Source organism: Vanellus vanellus (genome assembly GCF_965231255.1).
Source record: "Vanellus vanellus genome assembly, chromosome: 3".
Taxonomy (NCBI): Eukaryota; Metazoa; Chordata; class Aves; order Charadriiformes; family Charadriidae; genus Vanellus; species Vanellus vanellus.
The window spans coordinates 77,070,281-77,095,206 of record NC_138907.1 but is presented as its reverse complement, the minus strand read 5'-3'; the positions used below and the strand labels follow the sequence as shown (position 1 = coordinate 77,095,206).

The 24,926-nt window shown below is 42.6% G+C and overlaps 2 protein-coding genes across 2 annotated transcripts in view; one reads left to right on the top strand and one right to left on the bottom strand.

Moving 5' to 3' along the window:
* Positions 1-526: 526 nt before the first annotated feature.
* Positions 527-8,906, top strand: MFSD4B (major facilitator superfamily domain containing 4B; the record flags this gene model as incomplete). Its single annotated transcript, XM_082480554.1, is given in 4 exon segments — positions 527-798; positions 800-990; positions 4,296-4,412; positions 7,479-8,906. Coding segments are annotated over 4 exon segments (1,824 nt in total). The 3' UTR covers positions 8,723-8,906.
* A 3,892-nt stretch (positions 8,907-12,798) lies between these two features.
* REV3L (REV3 like, DNA directed polymerase zeta catalytic subunit) overlaps positions 12,799-24,926 on the bottom strand; it is a gene marked incomplete at its 5' end in the record, with an annotated part of 135,202 nt that continues 123,074 nt past the window's right edge. The window contains 6 exons of the mRNA XM_082480731.1: positions 12,799-13,953; positions 16,467-16,676; positions 19,954-20,200; positions 21,115-21,305; positions 22,126-22,263; positions 24,011-24,125. Coding sequence (XP_082336857.1) covers positions 13,813-13,953; positions 16,467-16,676; positions 19,954-20,200; positions 21,115-21,305; positions 22,126-22,263; positions 24,011-24,125 — 1,042 coding nt within the window. The 3' untranslated portion in view covers positions 12,799-13,812. The remainder of the gene's footprint in view (positions 13,954-16,466; positions 16,677-19,953; positions 20,201-21,114; positions 21,306-22,125; positions 22,264-24,010; positions 24,126-24,926) is intronic.

The following is a 24,926-nucleotide window of genomic DNA, read 5'->3' as shown; positions in this document are numbered from 1 at the left end:
CACCTGCTTTGTGTCTGCCCCGTGCGTACAAGGCATATTACTTATAAAAGGGGATCCTAAATAAGTAGAATTTTTTAGTTCTATTGAAAAACTTGATTATTATATTTTTGTTCAGTGAGGCCTGCATTTAGCCCCCAGTTTCTGGTTTCACAAGGGCACGTTTAATTATTATCAGTATTATAACGGAAGCAGTTACGGCATAGGGCTGTAGCCATTTGCAGTGTGCAAGTTCAGGTGCTAATTGCCCCAGTAACACCAGTCATAAACACCGGGCCGGAGGCGGCAGGCGCTGGAAAAACTCTTCAAAATAAGGTAAAAGCGGGGACGAGAGATGCCGACCCGCCGCCATCTTCCACACGGACCCGTCTCCGCGGCAACTGCCGTGGGCGGGGCCTCCGGCGGCGCCGAGCACGCCGGGAAATGTAGTCCCCGCTCCCCTCCCCGTGCCGCCGCGCGAAGGGGCGGGGCCGGCAGTCCCGCGGCCGCAGCGGCCGTTGGTGCCGGCGCCGCCGCGGCGCGAGGAGCCATGGCAGGCGCCGAACGGAAGAAGCACGTCCGGTTCGCCGCCCCGGGGGAGGCGGCGGCGGCGGCGGGGCCGCGCCTCCCCGCCGCGCCGCAGGCGGAGGTGGCGGTGGTCGGCGGTGGCGGCTGGCGATGCGGCCGGGGCGGGGAGGGAGCCGCGCTGCGGTGGAGCATCTCCGGTGCGCTGTGCGCGGCCTTCCTGGGGCTGGTGAGTACGGGGAGCGGGCGGGCGCCTCACCGCACCTGCGGCCCCTTCCCCGCCGGCCGCGCCGCTTCACCCCCTTGACTGTGCCTTGCAGGGGATGAGCATCGCGGTGCTGGGGCCCACCTTCCCCAACCTGGCCGCCAACGTTCACAAGAACGTCAGCGACATCTACTACATCTTCGTGGGCCGGTCCCTGGGCTACCTGGGCGGGTCGGTGCTCGGCGGGGTGCTCTTCGACTGCATGAACGCCCACCTCCTCCTTGGTGAGTACCGGGCCGGGCCGGGCCGCCCTCGCCGCAGCCGCGGGCAGAGCTACGGCCGCCGGCCCTGAGGGAAATGGCTCCCTCGGAAGGCGCTGGGGTCGAGTTTCGCTTGGCTTTGGCTGGCGCGGCCGCCGGGGAGAGGTGTCGCCTTGGCGCGGAGGTGGCGAGAGACGACAAGCGGGGGCCTTCGGCGTGTGGTGCCGTTCCCCGTGACCCACCGCCGGCGCTTCTGCTGCCGTTCGCTATCGGGATAGTCGGTGCTGTTCGTTTGCTGTCACCGTGTGCGTCTGGGCATTACAGCCTGTTTTCCAAGTGGTTGGGGCTCGCTGGGCGCGTTGATAGCGGTAACTGGTTTTGGACTGACAAAACCTGTTTGGATTGACCAAAAGGTGCCTTTGGTTAGGACAAAAAAAGTCCAGCTGGCTTTAATTTTTTTCTTTTGTATCAAGTACAGTGATAGAACAAGAGGTAACGGGCATAAACTTGAGCATAGGAAGTTCCATCTTAACATGAGGAGGGACTTCTTTACTTTGAGGGTGGCAGAGCACAGGAACAGGCTGCCCAGAGAGGTGGTGGAGTCTCCCACTCTGGAGACATTGAAAACCCGCCTGGACGCTGTCCTGAGCAACCTGCTGTAGGTGACCCTGCTCTGGCAGGGGGGTTGGACTAGATGGTCTCCAGAGGTCCCTTCCAACCCTGACCATTCTGTGAAGTAATATACTTAGTGTAGATCCTCTTGGAACATACGAGCTTCTGTAATGTCACTATATGAAATGCATAAACAAAACAGGGGAAGCTGTGTTTTGGCTTTCATTTGCACATAACGGAAACATCCAGCAGTCACGCTGAGGTACGCATCTGTGGGGAGAGCTTCGTAAAAGCCTCCCCCTTCTTAAAGCTTAGCAGAAGCGATCATCTTCCTGTCCTGGACAAAAAAGTGTGAGAGTTTGACTGTCAGGCCTTAATCAAATTAGAACTTATTTGAAGTGGAAAAATATTAAATACCACCTGTGATGGTGGAAACTTGCTGCTCAGTTGCTGTCTAGCTTTGAAAATGTTTAAGCTCTATAGGAACCACAGTTTATGATCTTATTAGATTTCTAGACACGTGGGAGCTCTCCTGTTAGTAGCACAGGACTGTCTTCATTCTGGCAGAGCAGGGCTGCCCAGCCGTCAGGTTGCCAGAGCCACCCTCCATCCAGAAATGAGGTGCTCCCTTCAGAGTCACATTAGTGTCTCATTCAGGTAGCGATTCTTGGAGCACACCTAAAATAGTGGAACCCCTGTCTTTTTTTTTATCTTTCAAGTGCAGCAATGGCAGCATGTGCCTTCGTGCTGTAAGTTAGGGACTGAAGCAGGTACTGGGGCATGCTCTTTTCCTTCTCCTTTGCATAATTTTTACTGTGGGAAATTCAAACAGAACTGTGCTTCCCCTGACAACTGTGCTGTCATCACAGGGTCAGTTCAGAGAATATGAGAAGACCCAATTTTCCATTGCTAGCGTTTGGACTAAGTCTGTTCTTATCCCCACTGTCTCCCACTACCAGGAGTAGTCATGCCTGTCTCTTTTCTCTTCCCCCCGCCTCGCTTCTTGTCTTTATCTTCCTGGATCAGTTCTTCTTATTTGCTCTTGTTCTAAGATGTCTTTATTTAGTCTCCTCCCTGTTCTTTATTCCTCTCCTCTGTAACACCTGTGAAGTGGGTTTCCTTTAGCTTCCTTGTACATCTGATGAGGTCGGAGTTGTTTGTGTCTGACATTTGAGACTTTACCTTCCATAATGGAATTAATACACCTATGGAAGTGAGTGTTAATTTGAAATAGTTTAGTATTTGCTTTTTTTCCTGAGGTATCAGACAAGATAGCTGTCTGTCAACAATGCTTGGAAAATGATTCATCTCCTAATCCTTTCCAATTTGCTAGTGCTTATGGCAAAAGCACAAGTTGAACTACTGAATCTTCTCTCATTTCTGTCATCTGACGGCTGCCTGTAAGAGATTTTGGCTTGTGTGGTTTTACCTCCCATCTTTCAACTTCTGAAACTCTGCTACTGTACAGAGAAAAAATTGAAGAAATGATCTGACTTTGTCAAGGAAGCTTTTAAGTACTGGTCTTCAGGTGAAGAGCTGGAGTGGACAACTGAGAACTTGCTGACAAGTTACTTTTCAGCTCTGAGTGGGACATCTGAGAAGCTGTACTTAATATGCCCCATCTTTAGCTTTTTCTCTGTGCAGCTCATGATGAGGTTTCAAAATAGCCTTCAAAAATGTTTTGAGGCATGTATTCCAAGTATCTTGCTAGGGCTCTAGGATTCTGGATATTTATTTTTTCCATTGTTGTTTTTGTTTGGAATTAACATAAGTTCTTAAAGATCAAAGGGGACTGATATATCTGCCCCGCTTATCAATCAAGTATTGATTTGAAAAATAATAGGCGTCTGAACTGGTACAAGCTTTTTAAAAACCTAAAACTGTATATTCAAGATATTAATTACGGATCATTTTATTATGAAGGTGATTATAAGCACAGAATTTAAGTGCTGAACTTCCTCCCAAATCGTAACAAAACCAATTTCTATCCGTTAAAAATATTTTTTTTAAATGGTGTATTTTAAGTCTAGTTAATAATAGCAAAACTAATACAGTTAACGCATTGCTGCTAGATTTATGATAAGTTTTGTTGTTCTGTCCCTTAAAACTCCAGAAATCCCTTGGAATACATCCCTCATGTGAGAACAGAATATAAATGAAACTCAGCATTTTTATATGGAGGTTGCTTGTTGGCCAAGGTGCAATCACTTTATAGGACTTTAAGAGTTTAGTGATTTGGGTTCTCTTAAAATGGAGCCAAATTTAATGCTCTGTAGTTCTCAGAGGGAAAACTTCATACTGTTCAAAAACGCGTTTCACTTCTTCCGTGGCAAAGTAACATTTCTAGATCAGAAGTTTGCAGAAGATACTGAAATAGCACTTCTAAATCAAAAGTTTGCAGGAAAAGACTTCTTAGTGTTTTAGCAGCAGGTACTACTCCCTTTGCAAACAAAGCTTCAGCAAAACAGGTTTTTCATGTAGTGTTTATATTCTGATGAAATACCCTTTCTCCAAGTGAAAAATGATTCTGTTGAACCTTCTAGCTGATTCTGCTAATCCTGAATAGACGTAATTAGGTTACCTCACCTATTAGCATTATCTGTAACTGTAATAACGATGAATGTTTTTGTACTTCTTGGTCTTCTGTATGTTTTGTAGTTTAAATTGAAGCTGTAGTATCTGGCTTTTTTGTTTTGTTTTGTTTTTAACTTTTCCAGCATTATCCATGTTTGGAACAACTGTTGGTCTTTATGGGATACCCTGGTGTGAGAAATCCCTGCTGTTAACAGTCTTAATGTCAGTTATTGGAGCTTCCATGGGAATTCTAGACACAGGTAAGGGACCACGTGGTCTGATAGTTCCTTCACCAAACTAATTGGAAAGTTCAAGCTCACCAAAACAGTTGCTGGTATTTCATGTGACACATCTTGAAAGAAAAGAGGGGAGCTGTTTTACATGGCCGGGATTCTTGGATTATTCTGGTCCTGAGACTTGGAGTGTTTGTGTCTCTGTAATAGGCCGTCTTTAAGGGGCGTGGGGAGCAGGGTATCTCTTGCTTCCTGGAGAAGATAAATACACACTTCAATGGGCAATTACAGATGTAAAGAAAGTGTCACATGTTCTTTTGACAGTGTTTTCTTTAAATTGCTCATCTACAGGAAGCTGGTTGTGTTACTGTTCATTAGTGCCAGCTGGAACTAAGTCCTGAGAAGCCCTGGTGTTTGAGAGAGAGATTCTCACAGTTGCGGTGTTGGAGAGTTGGCCACCTAAAACTGGCCAGGTGTCGTGTATGAGTGATTTTGGATCCTACACAACTTTGAGGTAGCAGCAATTTAAGGTTTATTAACACTGTTATGGTAAAGCACAGGATTAGGTTGTATAATATTTAACAATATTAACAGAGTGATTTAACAAAATTTGGTATAATCAACACAGTGACTTAATTAGAGATTCAAGAATGGCAAGGTTCTCATGAGACTTAGGACAGGGTTTCCTAAATCAAATCACACACACACAGACAGACAGGTATAGAGCTTAGCCTATGGTTAGAAAAAAAAGATTTTTCTCTTTTTTTCAAATTGTAGTAAATTATTGGTACCAAACAATCTTTGAACCTTGAGAAATCTAATTGTAGTGAATTACTCACTCTTCTCCTTTGTTGGCGTTTGTCAGCAGACAATCCTTCTCCTTCATCGGCATGTATCAGCGGATGATCTTTGAACCCCGTGAAATCTACCCTGAGAAGCGTCCCAGCTCAGGGGGAGATACTGGGTCAGTCTGCTGCGATCCCAGAGAGCTTAAAGTGTCTCATTTAGGGTCGCTATTGATAGGGTCATGAGATGATTGACTTGGTCAGTGTTTTTCCGTTTTTGGCCACAATTCTTGTGAGGTAATTCTGGTACCTTCCAGATCAGGCTATGATCAAGGCAGCAGGAGTTTCAGGTACGGTTAGGGAGTGCCAGATCATTTCAACTTGCTGCACTTGTAACCGAGACAAGAACACAATGTTGGCTTGCCCTGACATCGCAGTGTGGCCCAGGGGGGCTGCGCCACCATACCAGGTGGCGTTTGGGGAGTCACAGCAGACTTTTACTGCCATAGCTCACTTACAGAACCATGTCATCCATCTCCCTGAATTAAGGAATATTTGCTGCCCTTGGCCAGCTTCGCTTAGGTCTTTGGGAATACAAATTTATTCTGTGCCCCAAATTGTGTGTCTGTGATATGCATACTGCAAACAGCCTGGAAAAACCACTTTTGCTGGGAACCTGTTGAAAACCAGTTTCTTAGTAGAAGCTCCTGATTGGAGGAAGATGTGCTGCTGAAGTTGTAGAGCAAATGTCTACAGGTGTGGTTGGAAATGTCAGTTATACCAGAGGTATGAAAAAGAAATTCCTATGGAAGTTAGTTTATTGGGCATGGCGTAGAAAGGATGAGTTAGTGACGGCTGGCTCTAGCAGGCAGTTTGGATCAAGACGTGAGGCCACAACAAGAGACCTAAACATGCTTAGAGCCGACTGGATAACACATACTTGCAGACAGGGATCAGGAAACAACCAGGAACATGTCAGTGGTGGAGTGTTCTGGCGTTGCTGTAGGAGGCGGTGGTGAAGCTGCAACAGGCGGCCACTTCACCTGGCACCTCTCCAGTGATGTGCCAGCAGTGTGCTGACTTTTTTGGCTTACTTGGGGAGCCTCTGGTTGCTCACTAGCCAGCAAGGTACAACTGGATCCAGTTGACCGGCTTTGGGGCAGGGTTATTTCTGAATAAGAGCTGGCTAATGAATTAGCCTAGCTGTACCTACAGCTGTAGAAGCATCCCAGCCAGGGCCTGGTTTTGGTGGCTTGGCTGGTAGGCAACACAGAGGCTGCACATGTGAAGTATCTGACCTAATTCTGCGGAGCTTGAGGGAGCTCTGTTAACACTGAAGAAGAGAGCACGATACAGGATCCGGTAATGAAAATGATGGGTTTGCGTGGCACAGGTTATGCTAAATAAACTGAGTGCAGAGGTGTATTTGTTGCCTCTGGTAGGATCATTATACATGGCGCTTGGTTTAAAAATTTCTTCATATGGGAAAATCCTGTTGGCTTATTGTGAAAATGCCTTCAGTGTGAAAATGCCTCCAATGCTGCTTGGAAGTCAGACCGTTGAGGCGGGGAGACTTCCCAGCAGGAGAAACGAAGAGCAAGGTGGTAGAGTGTAACTGAATTAATTTGGAAGCGTGTTAGTGCTGCATGACAAGGGTTGCTGTACTGCAGCACAGGAATTTAGTTACTGTTCTTATTTTCCTGCCTTCTTCTCAGGGACTACTTAAGAATGTCTCTCCGAGATGTTATTTTCTAGCATTATTGTTGATCTGAGGGTATTGTAGTTTGGTCTCTGCAGTGATATTACTGTAAACCTTTTCACTTCTGGGAAGTCATTTGAACGCAGTTGGGGTAGTCCCAGCCCATCAGAAGCAAGCGATTCTTGATGTTTCCCGGGATGCTGTTTAATGAGGCCCCTGATTCTTTGCGTTGTGCATTGTAGCTTTTAAAACGTACAGAAACGAGAAGCAGTTAAATTTGCTCTTTTGAATAAAAGCTGGTAAATGCTGCAAATTGTCAAGTAGGGTAATTAAGTACAGTCATTGTTGCTGGATGAAGCCAGTGTGTGGCTCTTCATTTTGACTGCTGTGAATACCCTTGTAATGTTCAGGTGATCACGTGGGTTTAAGGTGCTTACAGGCATAATTTCAGTTAACCACAATTTTGCACATTGTATTTGCTAAACCTGGTATTATTGCAAATTGAGTTAACAATACAGGTTGCGGTTGGGTTTGGTTTGTTTTTTTTTTTTTTAACCAATATCTGGTTTCAGACTGAACTGACTGAATCCTCCTCTCTCCGATCTGCAGGTGGCAACGTGCTGGCACTGAATACCTGGGGAGCAGAGGCTGGGCCACACATGCAGGCCTTACACTTCAGTTTTGCTGCCGGCGCGTTTGTGGCTCCGATCCTGGCTAAAATGGCCTTGGGAGGCTCCGAATCTAAAGACTTTCCAGTGGCTGAAAACACAAACCAGTCTGTCTGGAGGTCTGTGCCGACAGCATCAGCTGCATCAGCTGCGTCAGCGCTGAAACACCGTCTTGGTGCAGATTTTTTGTGGTCCTATGTTGTCATAGGGACCTATCTTCTGTTTGTTTCTTTCTTCTTTTTTATTTTGTATTCAAAGGGCAGCTCAGCTCGAGACAAATCCAAGGCTTCTTTGCAGAAATGCATGTTTGCCAAATACCACTATGCCCTTATCACTCTCCTGTTCATCTTCTTCCTCTTCTATGTTGGAGCGGAGGTCACTTACGGCTCTTACATATTTACTTACGCAAAGGTCTTTGCCGAGATGAAAGAAAACGAAGCAGCTGCTTTGAATTCTGTCTTCTGGGGTGCGTTTGCCGCTTGCAGAGGAGTGGCAATATTCTGTGCTGCGTGCTTGTACCCTGGCACCATGATCCTGCTGAGCATCATAGGCTCTGCCGTCTCCTCTTTTTGCCTGGCCTTCTTTGCGAGGTACCCAGCCTCCCTGTGGGTTGGAACCGCCGTGTACGGAGCGTCAATGGCCACCATCTTTCCCAGCGGCATTTCCTGGATAGAACAGTACACGGTCGTGCAAGGAAAATCGGCTTCTCTCTTTGTGATCGGTGCCGCGCTGGGCGAGATGTGCATTCCTGCTGCCGTGGGGTATCTTCAAGGGAGGTTGCACCACGTTCCTGTAGTTATGTACACTGCCGTGGTGACTTCTGCAATGACAGTTATCCTCTTCCCTCTGATGTACAAATTGGCCAACTCTCCCGGTGAGAGCGACTTGAAAGAAAGGAGTGAGAGCGAGGACCGGAAAGCTTTGTTGTCAAACTCGGGGCTTAATGAGGACGAAGAGGATGAGGAGGATGCGGGAGAGTGGAACGAAGCAGACTTTGAGGTGATAGAAATGAATGACACACTGAGAAACTCTGTGATAGAGACCTCCCGAAAGATACCAGGGGACTCTCCAGCCCCAGTCTCTCTCCAGTCCCATCTGGATGATGTACTGCGCAATTCTCCAGCGGTTGCTGGGGGCTCCCCTGGGAGAAAAAACGTGAATGTTGACCGGGAGAAGAATGATTAAAGTGAAAGCTGACTTTCTTTTCTTGTTTTTTAAGGTGAAATGCAATTGAATTGTAGCTCTTCTTGTAAAGTGATTCAAGAATTCTTTTGTAGTGGCCCAGAGCTCAGCGTGTCCGGCCCTTTCTCCTCTTTCATTTTCAGTCTACAGCGATGTGTCTCGGAGTGGGAGAGTCCACCATGCCGGGAATGGGGTAACATGATAAAATGTATAGACTATACCAAAAACATTAAAACTTGAGATGTTTTCTAAATGTGAGGCATGAATTTAAGTAATATATACTGTAATGAGAACTAACTAGGAAAGAAGGGGACTGCTCAGACCACTCAGTTTTTGGGGGTGGGTGGAAGGTCCAGTTCCGAGGCACTTGGTCACAAAATATCTTCTCGAGATTGAAAAGAAATGTGTTACCTGTGATGCTGAGCTTTTTTATCTCCTGAAAAAAGAATGTTTCTATTGTATTGAAACTTTGTGTGACGTAAACCAGGAAATGAAGTCAAATTTCAGGTGATGTCCAGTAGCTGTAAATCAGTCAGACTACTGGCAAACTATATAATTTCCTGGTTCTGTCACTAAGATGAGAAAAAATTAAAAATTAATTTTTAGGAGTGGAACCATGCCTTTAGGTCATTTAAAAGTGGAATATGGGAAGGGGGACAAAATGGGTTGTATTAATCTGCTATAATGCTTAATTCTGATTTACGAGTTGAACAGTGATGACAAATCTAAATAGTCGAAAGTACTTGTGATGATTGTATTTGTGATTTTAATTACTGCACTACCAGTGAGATCAAGAAATGTATGAAGAAGATAAAATTATATGTAAACATATTACTTAATATATGGTATTGACATAGGGCTGTTATATTTTTATGCCAGTTGTTTAGATTAAGGTTATAACGACTTTTCTGGCTTCCTGTGCCAACACTTAGTGATGTGTTAAAATGAAAATCTGAAAATGAGAGGGAATTACTGATGCGCCCGTCCTTTCAGGTTGCACTGCACGATGACCTGCTCCGGGCCAGTTGGGTTGGTGCCATTTGGGTTTTGTTTCTTTGGGTTGATGATGTCCAGGCAGACTTTTCCTAGTGGAACAGCAGCAGTTTGTATTTGTAGGTCTGTCGCTGTTAAGGAGCAGGACCTGGGAAGGAGCAGTCCTGCCAGCGAGCCCTCCCCAGCAAGAGCTAAAAAAAAGGAGCAGCTAATAGCAAAAATCTGACTCCAAAACAGCAGTCATGCAATTTGTCTACTTGACACTCCAGAGTTGTAGGTTAAGTATTTTTATTTTTTTTTTAAGGCTGTGTGCTCAGAATGTGCTCATGTTTGTTTTTTTTTTTTTACTTGCACTGTTTGAGTATTTTCCTTGCTACAAAGTTTAATTTACTAACAGCAGCCCTCTAGATGTAGCATAGCACAGAACCTTAGATGTTCAGCGTATTTTCAAGTCTGTTTTTGTTCCCCCTCCTGTCCTCTGAGTGTGCAGCTTAGAACCTCGTGGCCTCCTTTTCCTTTCTTCTGAGAAATTAGTAAGAAGCAGGAATCAACTTGTAGTGAAAATGCTTAAATTTTTTGCATCTTGCCATGTTGAAGAGCCTCCCTCTCCCTCTGCTGTCGGCACTTAAATGACATTGTGGGGTTTTTGCCTTTTTTTTCCTTGTGTGTACACGCACTTCTGTGGCATCTTTTCCAGTGCAATGCATGAACCTGCACTTTAAAGTATGGACTTATTTCACTTGCTACACAGGGGTTCTCTTCTTTGCTTTAAGTAATGGTAAATGCTTTTAAATATCAGGCCAAATCCTGTTCTAGGTACATGTGACAGCGGCATTTGATGAACAAGAGGAGTAGATCTGTATGGCCTTTTGTGTTTCATTGGTTCCATACGATAACAAATGAAGTGGTGTGGCAGAGGTAGTGACATAAGTGTGTGCAGATGAAGCCTGTGTTTCTGCAACTGTCCTTTTCCCTCCCGCAGGCTACAGTAACCGCGTCGTGTGTGTGGAAAGCAGGGGGTGTTAGCCCACGGTAAAGGACACATCCTGCTGGTGGAATGGGGAGGGCAGGATTTGATAACTGCTTCTGCTCTGCTTTTGTGGGAGTTTCCCCCAGTCCTCACCACGAAGGTGACAAGTTTCCTTCAGCAGAAACTGGGTTCATCGCAGGACAAACCAGAACAGATGGGGAACTGTTGCTGTGGCAGCTCCCCACCGTAACTGCAAGCCATAGGCTTTACCTGAATTGATGGCAATGTAAAAAAAAAAAAAAAAAAAAAAGTTTCCCCATACCTGAGATCATGTTGCCAGAAGAAAATGGGTTTAAGAAACACACCTGGCAAGCAGGAAGATTTTAAATAGCCCCCAATTCATACGCTCATTTTTGGAATGAAATTCCAAATTGGAATGTCCTGCATGTAAGATTGTTCTCAGGGATAGTTCATGCAACTTGCATAATCAAGTACTAAAAAAAAAACCAACCAAACAAAAAAAAAAAAAAACAGAAAAAGAATTTAATGCCACATTGGGAAATATGCTGTAACCTCTTATTGCTTATATATATGCACTTGTTTTTGTTTCTGACTAATGTCTTCCCAACAAATGTAAAAATACTGTGCAAAACAAAGATTTATTATTTATTTTTTAACTGGCTGTATTAATTCCTGCACAAGTCCCTTGAATTCATCCCCATTTTCCCCCTTAAAAGCAGGAGGCCTGTGCAGTAGGAATAGAGCAACAGCCTGGAATGCCAAAGTCGGAGCAGCCTTTCGCCAAAAGTACAGGCTCCAAAAAGCAGTGCAGGAAGACAGAGTGGAACTCAAATAATTGTCTTAAATCATGTCTGATTGATCTGTGGAGCCCTTTCTCTGGATGACATCTAAATTTTGAGTTGGCTTAGTGAGCACTTGGAGCCTTCACTGTCTTAATTCTGGCCTCAAACTTGAAATGGATTATACTTACAGAACTTGTTCTCCTGATCATCCCCTAAAATGTGCTTTTACTAGTTGGGGCTGCCCTTTAATGAAAATGAAATGTTTAAAGCAATTTAAGATGAAAACAGATCTAGGACAGCAGCTCTAGGTATCCTTGGTGGTCCTCAAGGCTTGTGTTTAGACACTGAATGTTAGTTGTCACATATTTAAATTTCCTCCCACAGTAAATTGCTTCCTGGCATATACAGTTAAAGTGAGGATCTATTTACAGTGCCTTTTAAGTTACAGATCCTCCAGAAAGCTTAAACACTTAAACTTACATGTTATGATGGGTTGAAATTACTTGAAGTAAACTGTGTTACTTTACCATTGCCTTGCTTATGCTAGAAAAGTCATCTCTGCGTTCAGGACAAGTGCTGTGGTCTGTGGATTAGATATCTGAAATTATTAGGAATCCCATTTTTGTCCATAAAAAGAGGGATGGGTTGAAGATGAGCGCTTGCCCATTTACTCCGGTGTTAGAGGTAACCTCTTGCAGTTAAGCGTCATTTACTATTTTTATTTCTCCCTGAAGCACTGCCAAATGCTGGATTGTACCGCAAGCGCTACCACCTTCGTCCCGGCATTTGCATTTTTATTGTGTATGTGACCAACGCTAGAATGCAGGAGTAGGCAGAGTTTTGTGCCTTGATGGTTGGGGTTTTTTTTAGTTACTTTGCATAAAAGCACATCACAATCTGTGGATGTTCTATATTTAATAGTTTTTATTCTGCTTGGTGTGGGTTTACATTGTACTGTATCGTGTGAAATTTAATAGACTTGTGTCTTGAATGTAATAAATTCTTAACTGGAGAAGGCACTCAGGTTCCTTGATGTAAATAAAGTTTTGTTCTATTTTTCAAAGCTACTCTGGACTTCTAAATTTAAAACTTACTCCCGTTTGGCTAATGGAAAACTGGAAGTGTTTCCCTTCTGGTTTGGGGAAGGCCTCCAAGAATTGGTTCTGGGGTTTTAGATCCCAAAGCTTAAGCTGGAAACTCTTTTGTGGATTCTTAAGTTATTTGTTCGCATTACTAGTTGTGTGCCAAACGAGGGAAACAAAGGTGTCCGCAATTGAGGGTAAACATAAAAAAAGCATATCATTTTTACCATATCATTTTATTCAACTTTAATATGGTTTCCATTATTAACTTCTAAAACAAAATGATTTCCAGTTTAGAAAACAATGCACTGACCACATAATTCCTTTTCCATTTTATACAGTTATACAAATATTCTAAATACACATTTTGTCAAGATGGTGGCAAATAAGATTTAACTGTACAGTACATAAGGAAAGAAAATATTTTAAGCATATTTAGAAGCAATAGAAATGTCTATACAAAACAAGCAAAAATGGAATAAAATTTTATATTTAAAGTATTGCAACAGTCCCACAGGTTTGTAACAAAAATGTCTTTGCACAGTTCCTCACAATGCCCCATTAATAGCTAAAGCAAGACAGCAATTTTTAGAAAATAATGTTTCAAAATGCTACACATGGTACTACTGCTTGCACAGTCTGATCAAAATAACAATCTACTTGGAATCGAGCAAAACTTAGGAGGAGATATACCAACCAACTTTAAAATTATCTGTATAAAAGTCATTGCACATTATTTTACTCAGTTGTTTGAAAAGTAAAAAAGTGTATTTACAAAATATTTCGCAGACAAAATTATAAAGTGAATGGATAATATGTAAGTAACACGTCTTGATACTGACAGTTCAAGAACACACACTAATGGGTTTGTCTTTTCAAGAGGTTTTCAGTGCTCCTTCCTCCAGGAAGTAAACTTGACTTCTACTTTGAAATGGATTTACAAGATGTTACACGTAGCTATTTCAACATCAGCATTATAAAACAGTATGTTAGAAACATGAAAGAAAGAAGAAATTTGTACATCTTAAAAAGTGAGCTATTCATAGGTCAACAAATGTAGTTTTTGTCTTTTTAAATTTAGTTAGGTTAAGCGTTCATTATTCTTCAGATAATAAACCCAACAGTTAAAATGGAAATCCTGGACTAGATGAGAATTGAAAAAGCACCATGCACAATAGTCTTAGTGTGGTAAACACTGAACAAAAAAAATAAAAATAGCACCTGGAATCCTGTAACACAGATCATTTAAAACTGGTCAAGTAGCTGGCGAAGATACGGTGCCTTTGACAGTTCTCTGCTTACTCTGGAGAGCTTGAAAAGTACTGGACAGTTGAGGGAGACACATTGGATCTGTCGATCAAAGCAGCCTGTACAGTTCTTGCATATCTAGAGTTCATATAAAAAAGCAAACCAGATTATTATTTTAAACTTAACACAAGCCAAGGCATAAATCACTTGGGACTACTAAGTCCCCACCGTCGCATCAGCAGAAGAGGCAGAGCCCCACAGCAGCCAGTGCCAAGTTGTTCCTGAAGGCGGGGAGATGCCGAGCAGCTCCGCGCTCGGCTGCCGCCTTTCCTGCCCCTGCCAGGCTGCCCGTTCCCCTGCGGGTGCCAGCTGGCATCGCCACCGTCAACTGGGCAGAGATCAACAGCTGGAGGTACTGCTCCGGTTTCAATCCTGCTAACTAAATTCTACTTATATGTGGTGGCCCTTGGAAAAATAAGGTAAACAAGTCGAGTGGATTTAAGTGGGGCAGTGTGTTAAATCCATGATAAACTTCTCTTGTGTAAAAGTTTTTTAGTGAAAAAAGACAAAACTGTTATTCTGCACTTATTCTCTACACAGGAAAGGGACTTAATAAACTACTCCTGTTTCAAGATAAGCTTCAATTAGAGTTTTATTTTCCAAGTCAGAGCTGATCAATCCCAAGACAGAAATACATATGCAGGCGGGTTCCACTGCTCTTCTTCATGGAACTACTCGTTACTGTAGTTAATGCTGCTTGAAAGTACTTTTAACATGAGATACCTGATGGAATAAAATAGCAGCAGGCACAGTTTTTCCCAAAGGTAAGCTTCCAGAAACTAAAGGGCTCTGCTTTGCTCTTTTGTTTTTAATCTTTTCCAGTATCTGCCACCTCCAACAGTTTTTCCAAACGCTCAGAAATTGGCTTCCAACCACACTTGTGTTTTGTAACGTCAAAACACTACACAATGTTATCCTACCTTTCGCATAGTTTCAACAACGAATGAAAGGTATATCCTTTGCCTTTAAAATTAGTTCTTTTCATTCTTTCCATGTTAAAATTATTTGGGCACCAGTGACCCTCTCAGCCAGCCCTGTATCAGCACCGAGTCCCTGCAGACCAGAAACTCAAACTGACAGCAGGGGGAGAGGAGCAGCCCCTCACAGCCAAGTCCCACATGCGGCACCTCAGAGGATACCAGTTCTCTGACCTGCAACCATGACCAAAAGGAACAGGATTTAAAGGGTTTGTTCCAGGATTGTAATCACTAGAAGAACCTCAGAACTAAGTCTGCCTTAGTCCTTTTGAAAGAGGCTGTGGCTCGTTTGAACGCAAGGGACCAAGCTAAGTGGTATCCGAGATGCTTTCTAAGATCAGTTTGTGTAGAGGGGAGAAGTCTATGGCCTTAATCTATGGCAGGTAATTTTTAATTGCATTTTAAAATAATGTGTTATTCGGTGTTACATCAGTTTCCTGCTGGCTCTGGCATGTTTATAATCTCAGAGAGCCAAAAATTTAAGCTGTGAAGGATCTATACATCTTCGTATTAAAATAAGACAGATGCTTTAAAAGAGAGGTTGACTCGTGTGACACTGGCTAGAGCGGGATCCCGGATCCTGCCGACCTTGCAAGGGCCAAGAGAATGTTCTCATCAAACCCACAGATCCTTCTGTGGGGCTGGAGCAATCTGCCAAGTTCTGATTTATTCCAGAACAAAAACAACGTAAAAGGTTCAGAGTACCGCAGGAGAACTGCAGAACATGCATCACCTTCCTTTACTGCCATTTACAATGCAGATCAGAGCAAATATTACGAAATACAGCAAGAAATAGAAGTCCACACCTTAGTAATGCAATATTTATGAACAGTGAATTAAAATGGTTTTCTAGCAACAGAGCCCCATGGGAGCCTGCCAAATCAATGCCTAGACTAGAGGAACATTTATAGCCCTGCGATTCAGACAAGCCTTTAAAATGGTTCACATGCTAGTGCTAAAAATAAATTTTAACAAAAATATTTATTAATTATAAAATACGACAGTACGAAAATTAGGTGAGGATATGCATATGTTTCTGCGAGGGGAGGCATTCAGCTTTGCTATAATATATTCGTAAGCGCAGTCAGCTACCCGCTTAATGGATTTCTAGCTCAAAGGAAGAAAACAGCTTGGAAAATTCCTATAGAGAGGAAAGATAACAAGAAAACCTCCAAGCTAAACCACCTCCACACCATACATATAAGTAAATAAGCTTTCTGGGACAAGTGCTTTTGTTACTAGAACATCATCAGTTATTTTAATGCAAAAAAGGTGACTCTTTCATACTTTTACAACTCTTCATCGCTGTAATTATTAAAAAGGCACCTACAAACCATGTAAGATACTCTTAATAAAAAAGAGGAAAAGGAGAAAAGTATCTTCTGTTCTGATCCCCTCCTTTCCCCCCCCTTTGCCTTCAATTTTACACAAAGCTAAGGAGAGCAACAGCTGCTATGCTGCCTTCAGCAGCAATGGGAAAAGCAAACAAGCTGTAACTCGTTTAACACCCGGTTTGTACTTCCCATTTCTGTTGAGAGTATTCAGTAACACGCTCCTTTGAAATTTCAGCCCCTGTCTCCAGCTGACAGACATCTGACAATGCTTTAATCATACCTTGACCAGCTGTTCCTGCTTACGCTCCAGCTCTCGGATTTCTTGGTTGAGAATCACTGCCACATGCTGTGGCTGGCTTCTGCATTTATTACAGATCCCGTACTGGGTCAGTTCATCACACACGGGACAGTGTAAGGTCGTGAAATACTGGGAGATTGTGCCTTTGCGTCCTTCTAGCTCACTGCGGGCAGTCGAGGCAGCTTTTTGGATCTGTTAAAAAAAAGAATTAAGGGGTAATGAACTTTTAAGAGAGCAGCTTGCCTTATTCCTAGATTACATAGTCTATATTTGAAAAAAGGAGTATGAAAGTGCAACACAGCTTTCAGGGCACGGGTTCATATACAAATTACTAACATGGACCGCATCGCTCTGAAGAGCGTAGCACTTGCCCTGAAGCGATACATTGAACAGAGCCCACCCACACCTATTTCACAGGGAAACTCACCAGAAAAGAGAAAGAGAAAACAAAGAAATCTTCAGTCACACACTAAATTCCTGATCTCATCCCAAACTCTTCCTCCTGCAGTTGTTCTTTTGTAGGTGCTGATCTACTTCACCTCCAAAAGTGCCCTGGCTGCAGCCCCGGTGGCTGCCTTCGGAATCCTGCCTCCCTGTGCCGGTCGGGTCCCGGTCACAGAGCTGCCAGTGTCCTTTGGTCTGTGGCTCTACCTCACGCTCTGATTTCCCTGGATAAAGCTTCACCACTGCCCTCTCCCACAGGGAAGTTTGTTGTCTGCACTCACTCCTGGTGCTGCATGACTTACGCTTTGTGCTATCCTTCACTCTCCTGCTTCAGGCACCCAACTGCTCTGCTCCCTATGACCTCCCTGGTGCTCCCTGGCCTTGCAGAGTCAGGGCTCCTTTCGCCTTCTTAGAGCAGCTTGTTGGAGATACTTAAGGTGAGTGTCACAGTGCCATCAGAAAGGTAGAGAAAAGAAGCAGAATTGAAGTAAATCAAGGCTATATTAAAACTCTGCAGTGGGAAATACGATGTATTCCTATGCTGCTGAAGTCTACACTAGGCACGGTAACCAAATAACACAGACACCATCTTTCACTGTCCCTTTTTGTCAGGGCAATCACAAACTAAAACCCAGCTATCTAACATTTCTCTTCCTGCATCTCAATGATTTCTGTAGCTTTATGGAAAGTCAGTTTAAAATTTCTAGTGATATTGATATTTTAAAAAGGGTTTCTGCTGCTTGGGCTTTACCACTTTTTCTATGAAGAGGAAAGATCTTCGGAACACCTTCGAAAAATAGGACATCCAACATCTATTATAGAGAGATTTAAAACGTGGTACAGCCAAATAGATGCATATACAAGTATTGCTAATAAATATACAATTATGGCAAAATAAGACACCAAGCTGTGTGGAGCAGTCAACACGCTGGAGGGAAGCGATGCCATCTAGAGGGACCTGGACAGGCTTGAGAGTTGGGCCTGTGCAAGCCTCATGAAGTGCAAAAAGGCCAAGTGCAAGGTCCTGCATGTAGGTCGGGGCAATCCCATGCACAAATACAGGCTGGGCAGAGAATGGATTGAGAGCAGCCCTCAGGAGAAGGACTTGGGGGTGTTGGTGGACGAGAAGCTCAACATGAGCTGGCAATGCACAATCGCAGCCCAGAAAGCTAACCGTATCCTGGGCTGCATCCAAAGAAGAATAGCCAGCAGGTCGAGGGAGGTGATTCCACCCCTCTACTCTGCTCTGGTTGAGACCCCACCTGGAGTACTGCATCCAGCTCTGAAGCCCTCAGCACAGGAAAGACATGGACCTGTTGGAGCAAGTCCAGAGGAGGGCCCTGAAGATCATCAGAGGGCTGGAGCACCTCTCCTATGAGGACAGACTGAGAGAGTTGGGGTTGTTCAGCCTGGAGAAGAGAAGGCTTCAGGAAGACCTCATAGCATCCTTCCAGTACCTAAAGGGGGCTTGCAGGAAAGATGGGGAGGGACTCTTTATCAGGGAGTGTAGTGATAGGAGGAGGGGCACTGGTTTTAAACGGGAAGAGGGTAAATTCAGATTAGATATTAGGAAGAAGTTCTTCACTGTCAGGGTGGTGAGACACTGGAACAGGTTGTAAGGGATGACTTGTAAATTCCCTGTAACAAATGGTGAGACACAAAAGACGGGGAAGGCCCTCTGAGGAATGTCTCAAATACTCACAAGGACTTTGAGATATGGCTGCAGCCAAGGGGTGGATAATGTGGAGTCTGGACAATGTAGGCCTTGTGCTCGAAGAACTGACAAGGCTAACACCTTATCTCTTGTGTGACCCAGGAGAGAAAACTCATCTGGACAGTACAGGATGCATCTGAGGGGGGGAAGTCTTGTGGAGACAAGGTTTTCTGCTCAACTTGTGAAGCTTGTTAATTTCTTTGTTTTAGGGGCTACCGTGTCCGATAATGACCTTTGCCTCATTATCCACGAAATGCATATTAAAGTTCACACTCCTGCATATGCTAATGAAGATTATCGAGATCATGCTAAACATACATGATTATAGGACTTGTCTCTCCACCCAAATCATGCTACATGTCACCTGGGGGGGGAGAGAAACGCGAGCATCGTAACAGAGGGGTGGGTCGTACTCATACCGTGAACATAAAAGGGGAAAATAAGTGCCCCTGCAGACCCCTCTTTTTTCCCTGGAGATCCACAGAGGAGCGCTCCTACGAACCAGAAACCCCCGTTGGCTGGACCAACACTGGAACCAGGACCGGTGATCTCTTTCTCTCTCTCTCTCTTTTTCTTTATCCCTCTGTTTCTCTTTCTTCTCTCTTTTTCTTTTAAAGTTAAGTACATAATGCAAGACATACCTTAACACCTGCTATAATTCATGGTATAATTTGTTGTGTATCTGTTGCAAAGTAACACAAGGCGTACTTTATCACTTGCCATACTTTGTTTTACCGTTTGCCATAATTTGTTATATACCTAACCAATTATCGTGGACGTAGTTAAGACATATATTAATCACTGTGGGAATCTAATAAATGTTTTTGTATGGACCTTGAGAGTTGTCTCACCTTAGTCCACACTGTTGGGGATTTGTGAATCTGAGTCACTTCCCCCCCATCTCTTGTGAGTGGGGCATGACACAGGTTGGCCAGGGAAGTTGTGGATGCCCCATCCCTGGAGGTGTTCAAGACCAGACTGGATGGGGCTTTGAGTAACCTGGTCTAGTGGAAGGTATCCCTGGCCAAGGTCCCTTCCATGATAAGGGGTCAGAAAACAGGAAAATGACAAAGTGATCAACCCTGAACAGAAGGGTTGACACAAAAATTTGATTTACTAAGTGAAAAAAAACCAACATCACACAGAAGATCTAAAAATCAAGTCTGCATGTTTGGGCATCAAACACTGCCTTGTAAAATACATAACCTTTGCTACTACCTCATATAAACCTCATTCCATTAAAAGGCATGATAAAAGCAAACACCGTATAGACGCACTGCATTTGTAATCCGTTTGTTTTCAAGCACTTACCCGTGGCAACTCATGGTACCAGCTGAAGACGTCTATGCCAATAAGTGAGAACACCCTGGCCAGCGGTGGCAGAATTTGTTTGGTAATATAGTACGTAGCATTCAGCCTCAGGTTGGGATCCTGCAGGACTTCAATGGGCCGCCTCACCAGCTGTATCAGGGGCAGTCCGGGCATGCCGCACACAATGACGTAGGGCACTCGCTCCCCAACTCGTGGTTCCGAGCGACGGTCATAGGCAAGCATTCTCCTGTTTAAAAACAGGCTTTATAATGCATCCAGAGTCAAATTCGTATTTATTTCATTTGCTTGTAAACTTCCCAATCTGATTATACGATTAGCTCTCCAGACGACTGAAGTTAGTGTCTATTATGAAGCACGGGACCGAGTTGTTTCATTTTTAATTTGTCTCATGATCAGACACAAATTTTAGAGCTTGGAACGTGAACCCTAAAGGTACGTTCTGTTTCAGGTCACTTGGATTTGCATGCAGGTTGCTTTGTAGCTATCCCTTCCTTAAAGAATTATTTTAATGAAGAGCAGCCAGGGAACTAAAAAGAGCTCAAGTACCCAGAAAGCAAACGACAATTCACTCTGAAGCAGGTATCAAACCAGGACTTGAATTTTATTTTATTTAAAAAGCACAGCTTAATGTGAAGTCCTTTTATATTAATGAAGGTGGCAAAATATGCCAGCTTGCCAGCTCGCATTATCTATTACTGATAAACAATATCAACAGGATGAAATAGTAACTTTAAGTAAGGTACTTTAAAAAAAATGAAAAATCATGCCTGGTAATGTATTTCACAGCACTGAGAGACAATTTTTAGCATATCTAATATCCATAGCATATCTAATATCCATGAGGCAATCTTGGAGAGTCAAGCACTTGTACAAAAACCAAAGCATAAGTAACAGCAGTGAACACACTGTTACAGCATCCTGACGAGAGACTTTACTCGTGAACACGTGTGGCTCTTTCCAGGACTACAAAATGACTTTCTAGGACTATCTGATGCCTGATCTCTCTTCATATACTGAAGAAAGTCAGAGCCAACTGCTGCAACAATATCTGAAGGAGATCTCTCACTGCTACCTGTAACTTGGCAGTACAAAGGTCAAGAGAAAAAAATGTCTATGATTAGCACTTCTTAATCTCATTACCTGGTGATTTCCAGGGCTGGTACACAGGATCCAGGTCTGTACGCTGAGCTCCCTCTGTACTCTTTTGCAAAGATGAAGTCTTGCATGCTGGCTTTTCCCTCCAGTAACTTCATGCATTGATTCTGAACGTACTGTTTGATCTGACTTATGTCCCGTGTTTCAAATAGCAGCTTGATAGAACACTCAAGTATCTTTAAAACCAAAGGAGAAAGGTGAGAAGAACACATATGTTTAACTAAAAATTATTAATTATGAATTAATTCCAAATAATTCAGTAAACAATATGGAAATATTAATACACTGCTTAGAAAAAGTATCAGTTGCAAACTAGAATGTTAATATGACAACAGCTTGTATTCTCTTCCACTCAAAGACATTCATAAACACATTACTGGACAACTTTTTCCTCAGTTTGACACATCATTCATTACATTATCCATACTCTGGCACTAACAGTGTTTCAACAATTACAGAGGTTATCCAAAGTATGAGAGAAGATGTTTTTTCATCATCTAAAATATTTTGCCATGACTTTCTGCATGACTGACCTGATTAAGAACAAGAGCCTGCTCTTTTTAACCCCTCAATACACAGCTTAAAATAAACAGGTAAGGAAATTTATTTTAAATTAATTTTTAGCTAAACTAGATTTATGTAAGTGATCTATTTAGCAGACACATTAGTGTGCTTCACTCATCATGGAGTAATACTTACTTCCAGTTAAAGTAAACTGGATCAAGAATGGTCTTCTAGAGAACTAACATGGGGCTGAGGGATTTTTTATGGAGTTTTTAGGGGCTGAAAGATAGTAGTTAAGATGGAAAGTGCAAGTCCTTGTAATGCTGTGCAAGACCTTCAATTTATCTTTCAAATGGCCCACACCAGAAAAACAGATGAAGTTTCAGACAACTCACAAGGACTAGAAACTCTGAGAAAGGACAAATATACAATGACATAACAGAATACTGTAATTTCATTCAGGAAGAAATGCGTAAGTATTTAGTATTTTACCTTGGAAACAGCAGGACAGGAGTCCCTTCGAACTGTCTCTATGCCTTTTGCATCAAATACTGGGTCCTTCTGGTCCAGTGTTTCATACATGTAACCCACATACCTCTTTTTAGTTTGCAGGACACATGGCAAGTAGACCTGAAATGTTGAGAAAGAAGATAGCCCAATCTGGTGTGTGTTGGGAAAACAAGACGGCTCTGAGCATAGAGGGTTTCCTAAGGAATACTTGGCTTTGTTGGTTGTTTTTTTTTTTTGTTTGTTTGCTTTTTTCATTTATTTTTTTTTAAATCATTAAAACAAATAAACTAAATCAAAGGGCTGTTAAAAGATGGCTGAGGAAGATGGGATTCAGTGGTGTTCCATTCTTAAATCTAGCTGTAAAGGCTAAGCAACCTGAAGCTCAGATGAAAAGTAACACACAGTATAGTTTGTTTCAAGTATCCTTATTTTTCTGGATTGCATCTAGCAGCATTTTTAATGTAACTGTATTATCTTTCTTAAAAAGACAACAAATTAATTTTAAACATCAGAGAAGAAAACTTTTCCAGCAAAAGTAGTGGCTTTCAACTTTCTATTTTCCAACTTCATCTGATTATGAGGTGCCTAAAATCAGCTAGTATCTTGATTTGGGGAAAGCACGCTTTTTAAATGCCTGTGCTTGCAGAAAGATGTGCTCATGAATGGATTTTTAGAGTTATGGTCTCTTTTGCTTCCTTTCTCCAACCTCTTATTTCATTCTTGATTGTTTCAGTATTTCTTGACCAGTTTTAAAAGAAAGAATGGGGAATAATTTCTTCCCAGTATTACTAGGATAACGCCACATCTTCCTGGTTCTGATGAAAGAGGGAGCAACGAGTTTAGATTGCCTCAGGCTGAAAAAGGTGTCCCACTTCTGGAGCTGTCTGCTCCAGCTTTGAGGCATTTTCCTCTTCCTGTGCTAGGAAGCTACCCTAGGAGAGTACTCAATATTTTGACCCACAGGTGAATATGGGCACTTGAAGTGAAGCACCCAGTACATCTTCTCAAGTATATCCGTGCACCTAGTATTTTTTTTCTGGCTAATTACTCCTTCAGCTTCATGACACAGAATTGCCTCAAAGTGGGAAAGTTCCCTGTACATTAGCCAGTGAGGAGAAGTTGCTGTGCCTTCCATAGGCATCCTAACTTTTCTTGCTAATATTTTTCTACTGTATTTTCCGTGAAAAATGGCAATTGGCTTAGAAGTTCTGATTGAACCTGTTGAGTCAGGTACGTACTTGGAAAATATCTAGAGCACATGAACTGACTGCTAATGACTTTCCAATTACGAGCTTTCACCAAAATTAGTTGCCTTGCTCTTCTATAAAAGGTTTGGTGTCATTAATACTTCTTCCAAAAGCCTACGGAATGGATTTTTATGATTTTTCATGTATATGTAGCACACAGACATATTCCTGAAGTGTGCTAAGGGTGGCTGAAGAATAAATATCAGGCTTGCAATTAATGCACTGGAATCACTTCAAGGGATGGAGTACATTTTCTCTACCAAGTTGCACACATTGGTTTGATTGTACATATATAATAAAAAACTGAGGGAGACGTTTCCAAAAATTAATGAGATGGGAACTTCAAATTGTCTGGTGCTGCCAGTGCAACAGGCCACCAGGCTACCTGATGGGAAAGTAGGAATATTTCTTTTTGTTGGTCATGCTGTAGCGCTCCTCTGACAAGGTCCCTGAGGCTTTAAGGAGCTTGCAATATACCCGCAGAAACAGTACGGCACATGACCGTTGTATATCCTTATGCTACATCAGTGCCTGGAAAAATCTTTTATCTTCACTATTTTTTGTTTTAGGATAACAATGTTTTCACCCAATGTGCTTGAAGCAAAATATTTTCCTTTTACCTTTTCAAATTTCAGTTTAACAGGTTTGGGGTTTGTTGCTGTTACAGCTTCAGCAATTTCTTGACCAATCTTAAAAGACTGCTCCTTTGTGGCTCCTTTCAAGAGTACAAACATGCTACGAGAAATCAGATACAGGAAATAAGCACAAATCTGTTGAACATAGCTCCTGAAATTTATAAGCTATACTTTTCTAGTGTCAAAGCAGGGATGTTATCAATTTTGTTCCCTTCCTTCAGCTAGAAAAGTCAAAAACCTGAGAAACTTCAGTGTTCAGTATGAGATCAGGAGTGCCAAAGGCACGATGAAAACTGTGACTCACTGGTGAGGCGGGGAACTTGACTGCTCCCAGGCACTGCAAAACTTGAATTCCCAGGAGAGAATTGTAAAGAGCTCTGGGTATGCCTTTTTTTTCCCCACTACAGGCAGCAACACAATTTTACTTCCTTTCTCCAACTTTTTTTTTTTTTTTGTGAAGCTACTATGGATTTAGTATATTTGAAATTTCAAGTCTTTCATCAGATCTGGCTGAAATCAATCAATCATTGGATTCACAAGTTATTAAGGAAGGACTGCCAGACAAGCTTTATTTAAGCTAAAAAATTAAAAATTAATTTAAAAAATAATTAAAAATTATTAAAAATAATTAAATAAATAAATAAAACGCCATACACACGGCTGAAAAATTATCCAAGTCTAGCACCAGAGAGGGATATGCCTAGAGTGTGGCTATTTTTTAGATGAAAGATTGACTGAGAAAGGGGAGATATTTATATGATGTATTTCAGACAGCATAACCATATCTTTGTATGCTTTTGGTGGCTGCTTCTGAATTGTATTCACTCTTCAAGTTTAAAATAGTGCCTTGCTCTACGTATCAATGTGCAATGTCTATTATATTATAAATACTCTATTTTCC